Source organism: Bison bison, unplaced genomic scaffold (genome assembly GCF_000754665.1).
Source record: "Bison bison bison isolate TAMUID 2011002044 unplaced genomic scaffold, Bison_UMD1.0 scf7180017864259, whole genome shotgun sequence".
Lineage (NCBI taxonomy): Eukaryota > Metazoa > Chordata > Mammalia > Artiodactyla > Bovidae > Bison > Bison bison.
Window position 1 is genome coordinate 4,095,369 of NW_011494831.1, and position 20,078 is coordinate 4,115,446.

Here is a 20,078-nt window from a genome sequence, read left to right on the forward strand (position 1 = left end):
CTGTAAGAACTACAGGATGGGAAGGTGGGGACACAAGTTGCACCTATAATGATGGTCACATGTCCAGTGAGCTCAGGTGACCACGTCTGAGATGCTGGGACGGTCCTGAGCTGTGTCTGTATTCTGTGGTGAACAGAACGAAGGAGAAGGGTACTCCCTTGCCTCCCCCTTTATTTAATTATTATTTCCACTGTTATTTATAACATTATACAAGCAAGGCCTGAACTTCTCCTAGGGGGTATTTGGCAGGCATTGGCAGGCGCCCCCAGAAACTCTCCGTGAAGTTCGGCCTCGGGTTGTGCGGTCTACGTGAAGGACAGGCTGCCCCTGCTGCCTCTGTCCCACCCTGGGAGCCGCTGGCCTCTCCAGCCTCCAGCTCTCAGCTCTCCAGGTGCTTCTTAGAAGGACCTTTGCTTGGTCAGACCTGGCGAACATCTCGCTCCAGGTCTCGTCGCTCTTTTAAGGGAAAAGACTCGTTCCTCTGTGTATGTGTGTGTTTTCTGCTCTCGTGCTCCCTGTTCCCAAAGCCAGAGAGAGCAGAAGTCATTCTTCTCAGAACATCTCTAAACATTCTCTCTCCTGTCTTGGGCAGGCTTCAGAATCTGGTCTTTTGTCTTTCAAGTTCAAAAAATGTGTCAAGTAGGTGTGTTTGGACTTCCCTGATCACAGGTGGTTTTCATCATCACTATGTTTTCAGCACCTTTAATAATTACCAGTTGGATTTCCACACCCTGCTTCACATTCTGTCGATTCTTTTGTGCTATTACGTTTGGGTACCTCCGCTGTGTTGGCAGCCTGCTCACGTGTACCCGTTAGTATTCAAAGGCCCTTTTTAATTCTTGAAGGCTTTCCTTACTATACTGCCAAAATCAGGAAGACATAGGATATCTATATGTAAATATTTAGACATTAATCAACGATTGTGAAGCTAATGTTGTTTCCTATTATGTTATTTGAAGCCTGGTTAGATCTCTTCTGTTTCATGCATCATCATTGTTGATTGCTTTACTAGCAGGACATTTTCTGCCCTTCTAATTTTCACTGTCTTCTCAGTTCTATACACTGATTTATAAAGAGAAAGGCTTATAGAGAGAAGGGATTAAACATTAGAAGAGGAGGCCCTCAGACTTTCATTTGACAAGCCGCTGGTTCTACGTCCTAGATCCGACCTGCTGGTAGATCTGTTTTCTGCTGGAAGATTCAGATCAAGAGTTTTTTTTCTTTCTTCTTCTAGAGTTATTTACATTTTTAAAAGGGAAAATTGTACTATTTTTGTTATCAAAGTCAAACTCTGTTGAAGGCTATACAAAACCTCACACTCTCAGAAACCACAATTACTCACTGCTGACATAGCACCTTCCAAATACTTAGGTGTAAACAGATGAACAAGCATACCAGCTGCCACTTTAGAATTTTCCCAGTCTTCTCCTCATCAGAGAGGGACATTATGATTAGAGCCAGAACCCAGAGGTCTGTACCATGCAGTTGGGAACACACTTGTGTTCATGCTGGATCCAAAATAAATCCTAGATGATGTTTAGGTTTAGCATGACACAGACAGTACTTTAGGAAGCAAACAGTTCAGGAGCTGGAATAGCAAGAGATTGAGAATGAAAATAAGGATATGTGAATAAATGCTCTTTTCTCATCACATAGAATCAAAAATCTGGGTGCCATCTTCAAGGCAATGGATGTTCTCAGGAGTGAACCTGGTCAGATTTCACCCACCTGCTTCAAGAAAAGAACTTAAAAAAATCTTAAGAATTTTAGAAAAATTGTAGAAATTTTAGGTAGCTTTTACTTCAGTAGAGTAAAATTATTATTAGATACACATCAGAATATTTTTTAATTTATTTTTTTATTGAAGGATAATTGCTTTACAGAATTTTATTGTTTTCTGTCAAACCTCAACATGAATCAGCCATAGGTATACATATATTCCCTCCCTTTTGAACCTCCCTCCCACCTCCTGCCCCATCCCACCCCTCTAGATTGATACAGAGTCCCTGTTTGAGTTTCCTGAGCCATATGGCAAATTCCCATTGGCTATCTATTTTACATATGGTAATGTAAGTTTCCATGTTACTCTTTCCATGCATCTCACCCTCTCCCCATGTCCATAAGTCTATTCTCTATGTCTGTTTCTCCATTGCTGCCCTGTAAATAAATTCTTCAGTACCATTTTTCTAGATTCCACATATATGGATCAGAATATGATATTTATCTCTTTCTGACTCACTGCACTCTGTATAATAGGTTCTAGGTTCATCCACCTCATTAGAACTGACTCAAATGCATTCCTTTTTATGGCTGAGTAATAGTCCATTGTGTATACGTACCACAACTTCTTTATCCATTCATCTGTTGATGGACATCTAGGTTGCTTCCATGTTCTAGCTATTGTAAATAGTGCTGAAATGAACAATGGGATTCATGTGTCTTTTTCAGTTTTGCTTTCCTCAGGGTATATACCTAGGAGTGGGATTGCTGGGTCATATGGCGGTTTAATTCCTAGTTTTTTAAGGAATCTCCATACCGTCAACCGTGGTTGTATCAATTTACATTCCCACCAAGAGTGCAAGAACATTCCCTTTTCTCCACACCCTCTCCAGCATTTATTGTTTGTAGACTTTTTGATGATGGCCATTCTGACCAGTGCGAGGTGATATCTCATTGTAGTTTTGATTTGCATTTCTCTAATAATGAGTGATGTTGAGCATCTTTTTTTGTGTTTGTTAGCCATCTGTATGTCTTCTTTGGAGAAATGTCTGTTTAGGTCTTTTCCCCACTTTTTGATTGGATTGTCTTTCTGATATTGAGTTGTATGAGCTGGTTGTATATTTTGGAAATTAACCCTTTGTCAGTTGTTTCATTTGCTATTATTTTCTCCCATTCTGAGAGTTGTCATTTCACCTTTCTTATAGTTTCCTTTGCTGTGCAAAAGCTTTTGAGTTTAATCAGGTCTCACTTGTTTACTTTTGTTTTTATTTCCATTACTCTAGGAGGTGGGTCATAGAGGCTCTTGCTTTGATTTATGTCATCGAGTGTTCTGTCTATGTTTTCCTCTAAGAGTTTTATAGTTTCTGGTCTTACATTTAGGCCTTTAATCCATTTTGAGTTTATCTCTGTGTATGGTGTTAGGAAGTGTTCTAATTTCATTCTTTTACATGTGTTCATGCCGGGTCCAAAATAAATCTTAGATGATGTTTAGGTTCGGAGAAGGCAACGGGACCCCACTCCAGTACTCTTGCCTGAAAAACCCCATGGATGGAGGAGCCTGGTAGGCTGCAGTCCATGGGGTTGTTAAGTCGGACACAACTGAGCAACTTCACTTTCACTTTTCACTTCCATGCATTGGAGAAGGAAATGGCAACCCACTCCAGTGTTCTTGCCTGGAGAATCCCAGGGACGGGGGAGCCTGGTGGGCTGCCATCTATGGGGTCACACAGAGTTGGACACGACTGAAGTGACTTAGCAGTAGCAGATGTTTAGGTTTGGCACGACACAGACAGTACTGTCTATCGTGCTGTCCAGCTTTCTTAGCACCATTTATTGAAGAGGCTGTCTTTGCCCCATTGTACATTCTTGCCTCCTTTGTCAAAAATAAGGTACCCATAGGTGCATGGGTTTATTTCTGGGCTTTCTATCTTGTTCCATTGGTCTATATTTCTGTTTTTGTGCCAGTACCATACTGTCTTGATGATTGTAGCTTTGTAGTATAATCTGAAGTCAGAAGGTTGATTCCTCCATCTCCATTCTTCTTTCTCAGAACTGCTTTGGCTATTTGGGGTCTTTTGTGTTTCCATATGAATTGTGAATTTTTTTGTTCTAGTTTTGTGAAAAATGCTGTTGGTAATTTGATAGGGATCACACTGAATCTGTATATTGCATTTGGTAGTATAGTCATTTTCACAATATTGATTCTTCCTACCCAGGAACATGGAATATCTCTCCATCTGCTTATGTTATCTTTGATTTCTTCCATTAGTGTCTTATAATTTTCTGTGTACAGTTCTTTTGTCTACTTAGGTAAGTTTATTCCTAGATATTTGATTCTTTTTGTTGCAATGGTGAATGGGATTGATTCCTTAATTTCTCTTTCTAATTTTTCGTTGTTAGTATATAGAAATGCAAGTGATTTCTGTGTATTGATTTTGTATCCTGCAACTTTGCTAAATTCACTGATTAGTACTTTTCTGATACTATCTTTAGGGTTTTCTATGTATAGTATCATGTCATCTGCAATGAGAGCTTTACTTCTTTTCCGATCTGGATTCCTTTTCTTTTTCTTCTCTGATTGCTGTAGCTAGGACTTCACTTTCACTTTTCACTTTTATGCATTGGAGAAGGAAATGGCAACCCACTCCAGTGTTCTTGCCTGGAGAATCCCAGGGTCGGGGGAGCCTGGTGGGCTGCCGTCTATGGGGTCGCACAGAATCTGACATGACTGAAGCGACTTAGCAGCAGCAGCAGCAGGACTTCCAGAACTATGTTGAATAATAGTGCTGAAAGTGGACACCCTTGTCTTGTTCCTGATCTTAGGGGGAATGCTTTCAGTTCTTCACCATTGACAATAATGTTTGCTGTAGGCTTATTATATATGGCCTTTACTATGTTGGGGTAGGTTCCTTCTATGCCAATTTTTTGAAGAGTTTTAATCATAAATGGGTGCTGAATTTTGTCAAAGGCTTTTTCTGCATTTATTGAGATGATCATATGGTTTTTATCTTTCAATTTGTTAATATAGTGTATCACATTGAGAGTGTTTTAATTCCTGCTTGATGAGAATTATCTATGTTAGCCAAGAAAGCTACAGGTTAGTATCTAAGTTCACCCCTTTTTTTTCCTGAAGATTTTCTGTTAACTATAATTAAGCTGAGAAACATCACAATCGTAAGTAGTACGCTAAAAATTGCTCCAAAACCAATTACTCTAGTGGGTTTTATTTATAGAACTACCAAGGCAGAGATCTAGATATTTATTTCCGCCAATGCAGATCTTCCATTCTTGTTTTACTCTGGGTCATAGAGCAGGACCTGACTTCTAGGGTCCATGTTAATATTCTGTTGATGAGAATGCTGTGCTAGGACACATTCCAATTCGTAAAGATCACTTCTAGATAAGAGTGGGTTTGCCAAGTTTTGCCTCAAACCAAACACCCCAACATATGAATCATCATGTAGCAATGTCAACTGTTTTTCTGGTCACCTCTGACTTTGGCCAAGAGAAGAGCAATGACCATGAAATGCCATGTCCTCCTGGTAATCACACTTGCCCTCTCTACTCGACAGAGTAGAAAGGACGCAGGCTTATGATGGCACAAGAGAGAAGAATGAACAAGGAAGAAGGGAGCCACAGGGGAGGGGAGGCACATGACTAAACCCCAGGTTCAGGACTCCTTCCTGGAGATATACTCCCACTGGGCCATCTGGTTCCCAGAACTCTGGGTACCTGGGCAATGCCCTGGGGGCGCCTGAGGGCCACCAATGATGATGAAGTCAGCTCCCCAGCTTAGGTCACTCCTTCCCTGTTTGACCACCAGCAAAGCAACACTATGTTCCACTGCCCCACCCACCATCTGCCTCATTCCATGATAATGGGAGAATTCTGAGTGTGATGCAGTCAGTAGGTCTTCCTGGGGCTGCTCTGCAGTCACCCCATGCTTATCACCTCCTGCAGCGGCATGGTCTGCCCAGCATGTGCCCATCTGGGGCTGCACAGCCTGCAGGCTAGAGGGTGGATGGGGTCCACATAGCAGTGTCAGCCTGCAGCCACTGCTTGAAGCATGCATACCCCCAGCCTGTACTCCAAAATTGGTGCCTTAATAGATTTTGCTTTGTCCACTCCCCAGCTGTCAAGCCTGGTCGCCTACCTGCCCAACCACTGGGGAAGGAATTCTTACAAACTCTGTTAGGCTCGGCATCCTCAGAGAAGTGAGGGTGAGTGGTTCCCTGGTTAGGGCTGGGCTCCTGTCTGTGCATGACTATATGCAGGTTTAGCTTAGCAAATCCTCAGTGAAGAACACCATGCAGACACACAGCAAGGGTTCAACCTCTGGTGGCTGTTCTCATACTGCTATTATGAATATACCCTTTGAGGATATACATGTGTAAGAGGGACCTGCTTGATGACACTCTGCCTGCCAAAGGTTAATCCATCAACCACACCAAGGGACAGGGAGGAGGCGCGACAGCCACCCCTTTCTCTTTCATAGATGAAACATCCATCAGGGAGGCAAAGCCCCACTAGTAAGGTCAATGGTGGATGTTTCAAAAGTTCTGCGGGGTCACAGCTTGTCTCTGAGGCTCATCCAATGTTGACATCAAGGACTGGCAAAGGTGGGGCTGTGATGTACGAGCTGGAGGGACAGCAGCAGATAGGAACATGTGCGAGAATGCAGCACTATTTGCAATAGTTAAAGCTGAAGCAGCTTTAAAACAGCACACATTCTTTGGGGTTAATATGTTGAAACTGTCAACTAAGTGACCCCAACCAGCAATGATGCCACAGCACGGTATGGTACCAGCTGCTGCTTGTCAGGGTGGCAGGGACTGGCCGACTGGCTGGAACCATATGTGCTATTTCTGGGCATAGGATGTGAGTAAGGACTTGTCACAGTAAGTCAGACTAGGATATGAGTCAGTTATTATCAGTTATTATCAAGTGCTGAAAAGAACTGTCTTCAAGGCATCCTGAGTGTATCACATGCAAACTTTTCTGAAGGAGCTACAGGTTGAAAGACACTTAGAATCACTAAGCCAGGGAGAAACCCTGAAGAATACAGATGATTAACATTGGTCAGAGGCCTACCAGTAACAAGGAATGGATAAGGCTGAAGCTAAAATCCAGAGGTCCTAAAATTTAGGACCAACAACCAAAAATCAAGATGTATGGGATGTCCCTGGTGGTCCAGTGGTTAAGAATCTGCTTTCCAATGCAGGGACTCAGGTTTGATCCCTTGCAGGGAAACTAAGATCCCACAGGCTGTGGGGCAACTAAGCCCGAGCACCAGAGCCCACATGCTGAGGAGCCTATGCACTACAACTAGAGAGAAGCCCACGTGCCAACTAGAGAGCCCACACCCTGCAATGAAAAGTCCCACATGATGCAAATAAGGTATGATGCAGGCAAATAAATAAATATATATATATATTTTTAAAGTCAAGCTGTAGGAAATGTGCATGGTAATCACATTTCTGTTAAAACAGTATGTTTGTACACACATAGAAAACAGTCTCTAAGGAGCTGGAGAAAACCATTACCAATGGTTATTTGTGCCCTTTTCTGTAAGTGCAATGTTCTTGGAGGCCTTGGAGAAGCCTAATGGCCACCAAGTCCCTGAACACATAGATGAAGGCACAGCAAGGCAGTCAGAGACTGCAAAATCAGCATTTCTCAAACGCCATGAGAAGGGAGGACTGACAGACATGGGAAGCTCTTTCTTGACCCCTGTCACAGGACCCTTGCTTTCTGGCTCCCGGGTGTGTCCCAGGGCTGGTGTACTGTACTTCTGCTCCAGGAATGCTGGGGGAGTGCACTGTCTGGCCATAATCCTGTGAGTCCTGTTCAAGGGGGTGTGAAGAGTTACCAGTGAGGAGTGACAGCAGGAACTAATCCACTCCGGCTTCTCCCTCCCAGCAAAGCCTCCAGGAACTGCCTTTAGTTTCAGAGGCCAGGACAAGGGGAACTGGACCTGCCTCTGGGACCACAGGAGTCTCTTCTAGGGCCCTCCCTGTCAGGAATTTCCTCTCTGTAGATAAATGGTCTGCTGATCTGCTCCCGATAGCCCCTTCACCACGAGGGTAGGGGAAACTACAGGCCCATCGGTTGAACCACAGTGCATGGGTCTGGAAACAGTATTGCCTTAGCCTTGCATTGTGACGACTGAAGAAGCCCAGATGTCACTGTTCTTTACAAGTGTTTTCTGTCTTTCACAGATTTCCTTTGAACACCTCATCGTCTCTCCTTTCCCATCCATGTATATGCCAAGTCACTTTAGTTGTGTCTGACTCTGTGTGACCCTATGGACTGTAGTCCACCAGGCTCCTCTGTCCATAGGATTCTCCAGGCAAGAATACTGGGGTAGGTTGCCATGCCCTCCTCCAGGGGATCTTTCCAACCCACAGATTGAACCCATGTCTCCTATGTCTCCTGCACTGGCAGGCAGGTTTACCACTAGCACCACCTGGGAAGCCCAGAGCTTCACTTAGCTAATTCCAATTCATCCTCTGGGTTCCAGCTCCAATGTCACCTTCTCTGGAGAGTCTTTCCCAACAACCCAAGGCCAGATATCCCCCTTACACCCTGATAGACAGTTCCCATCATAGAATGATTATCCCAGCTCTTGTTTTCTATTTATTTCTGTGATAAAATAAATAATATCCATCTTCCTCATTAGAAGACAAGATCCTCCAGGCCAGAAACTGTATCTGTTTTTTCCACATCTCCAGTGTGCATTACAGCATCTGGCACCAAATATATACTAATACCAATAAAACCTCATTCAATGGAAGGCTGCTGCAGAGGCAACTGGGGTAGAATATGTGCCAGTATTCTGGGGAAGAAGAGCAGCAGGGAGGGCTCTCTCTCTTGTGGTGACTGGTTGGCCACCTTTATTTCTTGTCATGTATCCAGGTGAGTGATCAGCAAGTGATAGGCCCCCTCTTAAAGTCTGAAGATTTATGTGAGGCAGGTACTAACAGTAGACGACAATATTTAAAGGAATTAAACAGGGGCAAAAACCCTCTGCTGACATCACAGAGAGACTCAGCCAGCCCGTGGGGGTGGGGGTGGGGGTGGGGGGACTTGGATGGGCGGGGAAGGCACTGACCTCGGCTGATGCGCTGTTTCTCTCCAGACAGGATGCCGGGGCTGTCGATTATGCTGATGCTCTTCAGGACCTCATTGGGCAGCTGGGAGCACATAAATCTGGAAGAAAGGGATCAAAGTTGGGATCAGAGTCTGTTCGTTGCAGATTGCTCTAATCTCATAGCTCCTTGGCCTCTCCTGGCTACTGACATCTTTGGAGTCAGTGTGATGGCAGAGTCCCTCAGCTCCACCTGTCTCTCCTCTACACTGCACTTCAGACAAGCGTCCTGGGCTTCTCCTCCCAGGGAATCCCATGCTTCCTTCAGGGTCACTGCCTCACTGGGCTGGAGTATCCTGAGCCCTGTCCAGCCTGTGCCCAGTCCCCAATGTGCCAGCAGAGACACTAGGGCCTGTTTTCACTGGTGCCCCAGGGACCATGCTATGGCTCCAGGCTCAGGGTGTGGCAAGCTCCTATGGGCAATACCCCAAATCCTCCAGGTGCTTTGGTGTCCTAAGAGTAGACAAAAGGGCAGGTGTGAGCAGGGCCCTGGCCAGGCATCTCCAAGTTGTCTTTGTTGTCCATCACCTCCCTGATACCACCTCTTCCTTCTCATCCCAATTCCTCTGCCATGCTTCCAAGTCAGCTCCTGGTGTTGGCCTTGGAAGCAGAGTGAAGTGGCAGGAAAACCACAGCCTGAGGGTCAGCAGACCTGGGTTCAGGCCAATAACCTGCCTGGACCCTGGACAAGGGCTTCCCCAGGGGAACTGGGCCTCAGTTTCATCATGTGTAACTGGAGACACTTGCCAGGGGCTGGAGAGGCTCTTAGCTTTGACACTGTGTAACTCCAGAGCACCAGAGGGACATGCTCTATTACTTCCATCCCAGGAAACCCAGGGGGGTCTCTGTTAGGAATTGTGTATGTTTTAAGCCAGAAACTGGAGTGTCTTTCCTTTTCCTGTATTGTAAATGGCTAACTTCAGTGTCTGTGTAGGCAGAAGGCTCGAAAATCCTCGGGGAAAACTCAATTCTTCCATTCAGTGGAACTGGTGGGATTACTCAGCATGTAAACATGCTGGGAATGCACGAGAGGGAGGCCTGCCCAGCCTTCCCAGTGCAAGTGTGGACAGCACAGCCCCCTCACAGCTCAGGGTCGGGAGCCCTGAGCATGAGACGGCATCACTGACACACCTTTGCTGAAGGTGCTCAGGACAAGTTTCTCAGACATTCTTTCCCATTTTTTCAAGTCAGCCCAGGAAGATGTCAGAATGATGACTATGATCATTTTACAGCTGGAAAAGCTGAAGCACAGTGCAGTTAATGACATGCGAGGCCATGCCTCTAATGAGTGGCTGGCTGAGGACTGCAGCCTAATATTTCTGATGTCAGTTGAGTTGAACTCATCCCCTAAAATAAAAACTTCATAACATCAAAAAAATAAGGGGTCAAGTTCATTTATGAGAAGCCCCTCATTTCTGATTTTCTCCTGTCCCTCCACTTTTATAAACCCTATTGTCCAACACCCAGACAGATCTGTGAGAGTAAAGTGCACCGGGACCACTAATTTCTCTGTAAGTTCACAGAGGAAAAAATGCCATATTTGTGCCTCTAGAACTCGGGTAGAAACATTCTGAGCATATCTATGGTAGACCGAATTTCCTGTGGGTAATCTGGTCTCTTATCATATAGTCCCATCCTTTTTATCAGATGGCTCAAGACACCTGGTGATGCTCCGAACACTGCACATATGTAAAACTATTTCACATAAAGTACTTCTGGGAGAGGCTAACCTTTTTCCCAGACCACAAGTTCACACTAAATATCAATTTTTCCAAAACACAAAAGCCCTGGATTCTCGTGTGAAATTAACAGAGGGATTCAAAATTTATAAACCACCACTCCCTCTGTGCGGTGCAGAGAGACAAAGCTTCAGCAGCTCCCATGCCTCCTGATGCAACAGCAGAGCCAAAATGTGTGATCCACAAAACAAGACGATCCACAAAACATCACCACACAACGTATAAGAAAGCAGGCCCAGGGCCAGGAGCGGTGACTGCAGATGAAAGGGGGTGGAAAAGAAGAGGGAGGGGAAGAGGAGGAGGAGGGCGCTCTCCAGGGGCACCCCAAATAGGGTGACGAGGGTTGAATGTGCAAAGCTGAACTTTGCACAGCCCTGCCCAGTATGCACTGGGGGCAGCCTGGGGAGGTGAGCAAAGGAGCACAGAGCACAAATTAGCCTTCAAGACCCTTATGTGGGAGCACGGCCCACACTCTAAGGGTTAGAACCACACTCATGTTTTCTTAAATAGTTATACTATAATCATAAAAAACCCTAATGCAATGCTGCTAGAGCAATCTGGTCTTCCTTTCATGTTCCTTGAAAGGAAGGTGAAACGTGGGTTATTTATCGGGTATAACACAGTCAGCCTTGGGTCAGGCCTTTCCCACTGATATGTGTCTCCTGAAATGTTTCCAAGCACAGATTTGCTGTTCCGGGATGGATTTCCTACTTCTTCCGGACTTGTCTTGACTTGTACATTTCACGTGAAAGATGCAGACATGCGCCAGTTAAGCCCAGGAGCCTCACATAAGCTTGATGAAGTATGTCTCTCATTCAGGGCTGGTCTTATTTTCTGATAAAAGGAGAGAAGGAAGGGATCAAACCTACACAGGACCCCCATTCCCTGTCACCCCTTCAACCAAGGAAGGCTGAGTGGTAGTAGAGACGGGGTGCGTAAAGGAATGGCCCAGCTCTAAGGTCTCAGGCCAGGGGCTAAGAGTCTGGCCACACAGTAAGACAGCACAGAAAGGGGATTCCGGTTCTTAAAAGTTGCCTCCAAACACTAACATTCCAATCCAGTGATCAACATTTTAAAAGAGCCAGGCACTAGCTTAATAGCGATTCCATTTCCAGCGCAGCGATACCCAGTAGGCGCAGCAATCATCAAATGGCACAAACATCACTGACCACTTACTGTGTGCCAGGCACTGTCCTGAGTACTTTCCATGAACTCACATTAACTCACTCAATCCTGGCCACAACCTCAGCAGTGGGGCTGTACATCTCCATTTTACAAAGGACAAGACTAGGGTAAGAGGGGGCAAATGCGGCCACCCCAAAAATGTGTCTCACTGGCATGAAGAATAATTTGGACTAATTATTTTTAAGGCCCCTCCAAACTCAGGAAGCATCTTTGACCTTCCTTCTAACTGCCTAGGGAAAGCAGAACAGAGGATCTGTTCCAGGAAGGGAGCTGTCACCAGAGATAAATATAGTATCAACGAGGTGAGGCGATAGGAACCTTGCACAGTTTTATTTATGAAAACTCCTCACTGTGTCCCATTGTCTCTGCACAGGCAAGCAAATATTTGTTTACCAAACATTTGTTTTTCCAGTTCCATGTCAACTGCCTTCCTCTTCCCTTTGAGATTCCAAACCACTGCCTCCAACATCCTCCTCTGTCTTTAACTGGAGATGGTATTTAGAAAGGGAAGGGCTTCAGCCATTTGGGGGAGCTACTCCATTTTCCTGGGTCTCTCTCATGTATGTACATAATTAAAGTTTTGTTTGAGTTTCTCCTGTTAACTTGTCTTGCTGCTGCTGCTGCTGCTAAGTCGCTTCAGTCGTGTCCGACTCTGTGCGACCCCATAGATAGCAGCCCACTAGGCTCCTCTGTCCCTGGGATTCTCCAGGCAAGAACACTGGAGTGGGTTGCCATTTCCTTCTCCAATGCATGAAAGTGAAAAGTGAAAGGGAAGTTGTTCAGTCGTGCCCGACTCTTAGCGACCCCATGGACTGCAGCCTACCAGGCTCCTCTGTCCATGGGATTTTCCAAGCAAGAGTACTGGAGTCGGGTGCCATTACCTTCTTAAGTCAACTTAATTCTTAGACCAGCTAGATGAACCTAGAAGGGTAGAGGAAAATTTTTTCCGCCCCAGCAGGGGCACAGAAGGGTCACATGCCATAACTTGCCAAGTCACATAGCTGGTAGCTGACAGAGCTAGGATGCAGACCTGGCAGTTAGGCTGCTATTGCCATTTCATGCATTTGAGTCACCACTGTGTATCTTTTATCACACAGAGGGCAACATCCTAGAACACAGAAGTGATCTGCCACAGCCCTGGAACTCCACCAAAGAGGCCCCTTTTGTGGGACTTGCCCTCACTTTACTAATGGAGGGTGGAGCAGTGACTGGGAGGCAGAAGACCCGGTTCTGAACCTCTTCTTTCTCACTCACCCTGTGACCTCAGTCAGGTCTGAGCAACTCTATTGGCCTGAGGACTCCCAGGCAGTCCTTAAGGTTCGCCTAAGTTTACCAAGGAAGAGAGTATGACACTGTTCCTGCCCAGGCTCACTTTACTGATAAGAATAAAATCAGAGAGATGAAATACTTCCTGAAGAGGCGCAGTGAGCAGCACCCACTGTGCAAAAAGACTTTGACAACTAACCTGCAGAAAGTATTATTACATGGTCCTACCACAAAGGCCTGATCTAAACTTCCGCTGCCCAGGAGGAGTTTAATTTCAGAACCAGACTATAAAAAGCCTGTGGTTACCCCTTTGATTGAGTCTTATGGAATTACCACTTTTGCAAGTGAAAGATGGCTGAACACTGGCAATCCCATGCAGCTCAACCTCCCCGTGGCCTTTTCTAAACCAAGTCTCCCTCTCCCAACCACCACAGGGGGAAAAACTGGTTTTCTGGGATGACAGGACCAGGGCTGTGTGGGCAGCTGCTGATAAAGAACAATGGCTTAATGACGCAGGAGCCATTGCAAATCCTGAGGATAAGGGCTAATAGGATGGGCTTCAGGGAGTTTATTAGGGAAAAGCACACCACCCAAAACAAAACAAAACAAAACCACCCTGCCCCCCAAACCAGTTACTCTCTCAGCTTAAAAAAAACAACAACACAGTTTTGCTAGTGAATCAAGAGTGATTCTTGGCAAGAGCCATATTTTCCTTAATCTCTGCAGCTAAATTATCTGGTGGAGTCAGCATGCGTCTGGACCAATGCTGTTTACTTGTATTAAGTCAGCTTTTTAAAAAAATTCCTAGCAGTACTAAGTGACTGTGCAATATTCATTGTCTTTAAAAAAGTCCATTTAATGACGTCTCACTGAATCACAAGTATAGAGGTAACAAACAGTATAAGTACAAAAGTACACATATGTGTTCTATTATTGCTAATCCATTTTGCAAATTCAAGACAGTGGCTGTTTTTTGTGTTTTGATCACACCGTCACCCCCATCAGGCCTGGCTAAAATAAAAGGAGCACTGGAAGTACTGTTCAGATTCCCTCAACTTAGAAGGAAGTTTCAAAATTGCAATCCCTAGGGCCAGTGATGAGTTATTTCAGAAAGAGAAACAGGAGAAGTAAATGAGATCAAGAACTTCTTCTGTGGAAGGTGACAGTTTAAAATTACACTAGCTCCTAAACAGAAAATGATGCCTGTAGCTATCTGGATTAAAAAAAAAAAAACAAATACCACCATTTTCTGAAAAGTAGATTGAGGGAAAATAAAATAACTAATCCAAATGTAGGAAGAAAGGTCAGAGGCCAACCCGCCAACTCCTGCCCTTTCTTCAACTAACGAAAACATGCCAGCATCTCCCAGGACTCGTGCCCTGTGTGCTGCTGGGGCGTCCCTCTCCTCTGTGATGTGGAACTACCCCGACAACAGACTCTGAAACCTAAAGAAACACACTCCCTTGGAGCAAGTCCGAGACATGCTTGCCTGTGGAATTTTCTTCTAAAGTAAAGCAGAATGGTGAAGTCTCAGAATGTCTCATGAACGTATTTTAGAACTCTCTGTTCTAAACGCAGCTTCTCTTTATTGTTCAAGTATGCGTGCTTGTGCTCAGCCGCATCCAACTCTTGGCAACCTCACGGACTGTAGCCCACCGGCCTCCTCTGTCTGTGGGGTTTTCCAGGCAAGAATATTGGAGTGGGTTGCCATCTCCTCTTCCAGGGGATCTTCCTGACCCTGGGATAGAACCCTCAACTCTTGCATCTCCTGAATTAGAAGTGGATTCTTTACCACTGCACCACCTGGGGATCCATTCAAGTATGAAATTTCTATACTTCAAAACTGTCTTTGGGGGAATTTGTCTTCATTTCTCAGGAGTCCACTGAAAACTTTCCTAGAAACCAGCATTAGAGATTGAGGCTCAGCTCCACTGGTTTGCTTATTGCTTCCAGGCTGGTACCATCTTACAAAGAACCAAACTCTTTTAAAGATGCCCCAAGGGGCAGATGCCCAAGCCCTGTAATGGGAGGGCCAGAATAATGAGACCTATCCTGTGGGGGTGGAGGAATCAGTGGTTGCTCAATGAGGTAGGGAGTAAAAGTTCTTCATAGCAGACAACCAATTCTATTTCCTGTCAAGTCTGGTTTTTGACCTAGTTCCCAGAAAGTATGCTAAGTAAAAATAAGTTTGCCTGCTTTTAGAGCTAAGCCTGCTGCTGTTCCCAAAGGGATGCTATAATTACGTATACAATCTAAATGACACACCATACTAAGTGAGTCTCTTCTTTGTGCCAGTACTGGGAGAAATAGCAGCATTGCCATGTATACATACAACTTAATCAGGCTACTTACTCTTAAATACAGTATTAATTTCCAGGTGGTACATCCACGACAGGTTTCTCAGGTAACTCAGTGGTAAAGAATCTGCCTGCCAATGCAAGAGATGCAGGAGATTCGGGTTTGATCCCTGGTTCAGGAAGACCCCCTGGAGGAAATGGCAGTCCACTCCAATATTCTTGCTGGGACAATCCTATGGACAGAAGTGCCTGGTGGGTTACAGTCCAGAGTTGGACACAACTGAGTGGCTGAGCATACACACACACCCCTGACATGTGAGCCTCATGTGTACATGGTCACCAGGTGGCTAGAAGGACAGAAACTCTTCTTTGCTGGTGTTTTGTGAGATGCAGGGTGGTAGATAAAAGGGAAGAGGGAACCTGAGTTCTAGCCCTGTCTCTGCCTTTTCTTGAGCAAGTCATTTTACTTCTTTACTCTCAGTTTTCTCATCTGTAAAATGGCCCTAGTATCATCCGTTTTATTAGCCATGAAAAGAAGGTGTATGTGAAATTATTAATCAATGATTTAGGTCCCTGAATATTCATTGCAAGGACTGATGCTGAAGCTCCAATACTTTGCCCACCTGATGCAAAGAACCAACTGACTGGAAAAGACCCCAGTGCTGGAAAAGATTGAAGGCAGGAGGAGAAGGGAGCAACACAGGATGAGATGGTTGGATGGCATTACCGACTCAATGGACATGAGTCTGAGCAAGCTGAGAGACAGCGAAGGACAGGAAAGCCTGGCGTGCTGCAGTCCAGGGGGTTGCAAAGAGTCGGACACAACTTAGTGACTGAACAACAAATTTGAGACATAATTATTATAATCTTTATCATTGCTGGCAGGCTACATAAAGGGTAGCCTTGAATGTTAGATAGAGGAGAGAAGACAGTGATTCTCAAAGTCTTCCCATTTGGCTGCTGAGTACAGTGGTCACTAGCAGGCCTGGGCCAGACGGCCTCAGTTCCATCCCAGAACTGCCACTTAGCAGTCGAGTGGCCCAGTGGAAGCTAAATGGGCCTCTATGTCTCAATTCCTTCTCTTTACATCGGGGAAAACAGTCGCACCTATGTCACAGGTTTTTTGTGAGAATTTAGAGCTAATTTACCAGTAAAGTTTAGATAGATAGTAAATGCCATATAATTATTTGCTATTCCTTTTCTATGTACTCTGAATTCAATTAACACTTATTTTCAGCAAGTTTTAAATTCTGAGATAAAAAATCTTGCCATTTAGAACCTTTCTTGAAAGCTTGTCTTCCATACTCATCTGTTGTATGCTTGTGATTTGAGAAAAAATAAATATGTTAGGGAAGTAAATCATTTGCCAAAATAAAGCCAACAGCCATTCTCCCTTGTTTTTCCCTTCTAAATATAGACTTTAGAAAATGGGAATTTGAAAAAGGTGGCAGCTTATTTCTTTCTTAAGCCTCTGTCAGGCAAAAAGAGAGTAAGACTAAGGATAGTAGTAATGGAACCAAGGGACTCCAGGTAGACTTTCACGGAGAAGGATCCTGTGCCCTGCACTTGCCAGGGCCTCTGGAATCTTCTAGGGCCAGTTCTGGGACAGGAAAGCTGGCTGTTGCCTGCCCCGTGACCACGGCCCCTGGGAGGCCTGGCTGGGGGAGCTTCTTGTCCCACTCCCTCACAGCTGTGGTCCACTCGTCCTGAGAGAGCCCTGGGGTTCACCCTCCAAGGCTCAAGCCCTACTTGTCCTACAAGGAGACATGGTGGTGCAAGCAAGGTTGCTCTGGAGTTGAGAAGCGTGCTTCTTCTAGAGGAGAAACTCTTAAGGTGGAAAAAGTCATCTGGACAGTGCTGTCAGTCACCATGAGCAGCAGGACGGGATTTCTCTGTGACTCCATCTACATCATCTGTATATTTCTATTTAATCCTGCGGCCGAGCTCTCTTGCTGCCACTTGGACGCCTTCTTTGATTTGCTCTGGGAGCATAAATTAGCTCTTAGGCGAGAGTACCGATTCCTAGAGTTGAGTTTTTCACAGGGGGCACCTGTGGAGGTTGCCTGGGCCACTCTTGGCAGAGCCACTGCACAGCACTCTGGCACATCATTCATTCCATGGTCCTTGTGAACGGCACTCCTGGAGTTGTGCAATCAGGCGCAACTCTCAGCCTCTGGGAGAACAGCTGTCAGCTGGGAGGATTTGTTCCTTTTTTTAATCTAAAAAGCAGAAGTGTAGTTTCAAGTCTTTCATCTGTCATCTCTACTTCCACGCTCCCTAAAGGCGTTTGGAAGACCACTCCCTGGTGCTGAACCTCCCGTAGCCCACTCCCTGCAACTAAAGAGACTCACGTGGTAGACTCATAAAAGAGGGAAATGGGGGAGTGAGGGGAACTCAAAGAAGAAAGAGAAAGGGTTTTTTTAAAAAAATAGGCTAGGAGTGACAAAAAGGAAGAAGGAGGGGGAGGTAGGAGCAGGGGGTGCCTGAAAGCACAGAGCCGTGTCCAGGAGAACCCGCGGGCTTGTCCTCTGTTCTGGACCTCACTGCGTCTTGAGAACTCTGCAGAAAGGCAGTACAAATACAACACTGCTGCAATCCAGACAGAGCCCTGGCTATCCTACAACTCACCTCTGTGAAATAACGACCGTGCAACAAACGTAACGTTTGACTGTCCTGCCTGTTTCTCCTGCCTGGCTCTAATGAATCAGGATGCAGCTCAAAGCATGGGACTGGGAAGCCAAAGGGACACCCAGCGAGGTGGGGTGACTGGTCCTGGAATAATCAAGATTAAATCTGGGTGTCGGGAGAACTTCAGTGGCCCTCTGGGCTTAGTTCTCTGTGTAGGAGGTCCTGGCACACAATGCCCAAGAGTTAGCCATCCAGCCACCATGTAATGTGGCCAGCATGGGGAGCTCACTACCCCACAAGGCAACCTGATCCTTTCCCGTGAGGTTCAGATGATTAGAAATTTGTTCCTTATACTGTGTGGCCCTGCAACGTCCAATCCTGGGCCTTAGCTCTGCCCTCTGAAGCCACCCAGAGCAGGTAGAAATGATCACTTCCTAAGAGAATCTCCCCAATATTTGTATATGATAAGCATATTGTCTTATAACTTTTTTTCAGAACACACATACTCTGTTTTTCTGGTTTTGAACTGTTACACATAATTGGCAAGGATTCAAAGAACAGCTTTAAACAACCGGTCCAAAGATGGCGGTCTGCCGGTCCTTACCGATTGAGGAAAGCGTTTCCAAAGCGACCAAGCTTTCGAAAGGGCTTCTTGGGGTCCACGACTAAAGCGTTCCCTGGGGTGTTGCCCTCGGTTTCCCCATACATCACAGCGATGAAGGAGTCGGTGGTGGGCTCTGGCCCGATCCTCATGCCTGGGAAGTCTTGCTCCAGTAAGTATCTGAGAGAGGCGGAAAAAAAAAAAAGACAAGCTTAGCATGGTGTCACAAAGCAGGGGCTAAAAAGCTTGCTGGGGCCACTAACTTGGAACAGAATCATTAAAAAACCCAGAATATAACCCCCGAGGAAAAAGGGAATGATTGGCATTGTACTCTTTTGCAAATAACGAATTTTCAAAGTTTAAAATCTGCAGACCTACTTTCTCTCCAGTGTAAGGAGCCTAGTGAAGAGGAGGACATGCTGCAGACTTGCTGGGCTTCTCAAAGCGGACCTTAGCTCAGCACAGCATTCCCGGTCACGGTTCCATTGGCACAATAGCTACTACTCCAGAGAAGAGGACCCAGTCAGCTCCTAGGCATCCTGGAAGACCCCGCTCAGGTCCACCTCCTTTAGGGAAGTGTCCCTGTCCCTTGAGCATGTTGGGGTCACCTACTCTGTGGGCCCTGGGCACTCTGTGCCTGCAGACATCACTATGGATGCTGCACTTCTCTGTTCGTGGGTCTTGAAGGCAGGCCCTTGTCTATGGCCAGATGTATTAATATTAATACATTCCCAGCACCCAGCACCATGCCTGCCCACAGAGGGCACCCAATGCGGCAAATGAAATAAGGAACCACCTCCTTCCTGGTCCCTGGCAATCAATGTGGCCCCACATCCTCTCTTGAGCATTTTACAGCTCCCTTGGGATCCTGGAGGTGATAACCATGGAAGACAATCTCTAAAGAATTCGGTAGCAACCCAGAGGCTGATAAGAGGAGGGCTCGGAGGTATTACCAGGGCCAGCCCTAGCTCTCTGTGCAAACTGGAAAAAGATGCCCCTTCCTTTAGGCAAACCCAGCCCTGCACCACAACTCACAGCTTGGTGAGCAGAACTCTAAGCTGGATTTTACCCTTCTATGTCCTGTTGCACAGTATAACCAGTTGCCCAGTTTAACCAGTATACAGTGGCCCTGGCAGACGCCATTGAGGGGTCTCGTTCAGGGGCTGAGGAGACAAATTGGTGTGCTACAGCAGCAGCCTCCAACCTTTTTGGCACCAGGAAGCAACTTCGTGGAAGACAATTTTTCTATGGAAGGTGGTGGGGAGGGGGGATGGTTTTGGGATGATTCAAGTGCATTACATTTATTGTACACTTTATTTCTATTATTAGTACATTAGCTCTACCTCAGATCATGAGGCATTAGATATTGGAGGCTGGGGATCCCTGTGCTAGACTGACATGGCTGGGGTGGGGCAAGGGAGCCAGAGGTAGAGTGATGGGGAAAGTGCGTCTTCTGTGGGAAATGGCTGTGTCCCAGCATGCTTCCTGGCCACCCC

General features: G+C 45.8%; 1 protein-coding gene across 1 annotated transcript in view; it reads right to left on the reverse strand.

Annotated features, from left to right (window-relative positions):
* Window positions 1-20,078, reverse strand: part of EHD4 (EH-domain containing 4) — an 88,064-nt gene that overhangs the window by 43,984 nt on the left and 24,002 nt on the right. The window contains exons 2-3 of the mRNA XM_010848007.1: window positions 18,586-18,762; window positions 8,831-8,928 (exon numbers count right to left, since the gene is read on the reverse strand). Of these exons, the coding sequence (XP_010846309.1) occupies window positions 8,831-8,928; window positions 18,586-18,762 (275 nt within the window). The remainder of the gene's footprint in view (window positions 1-8,830; window positions 8,929-18,585; window positions 18,763-20,078) is intronic.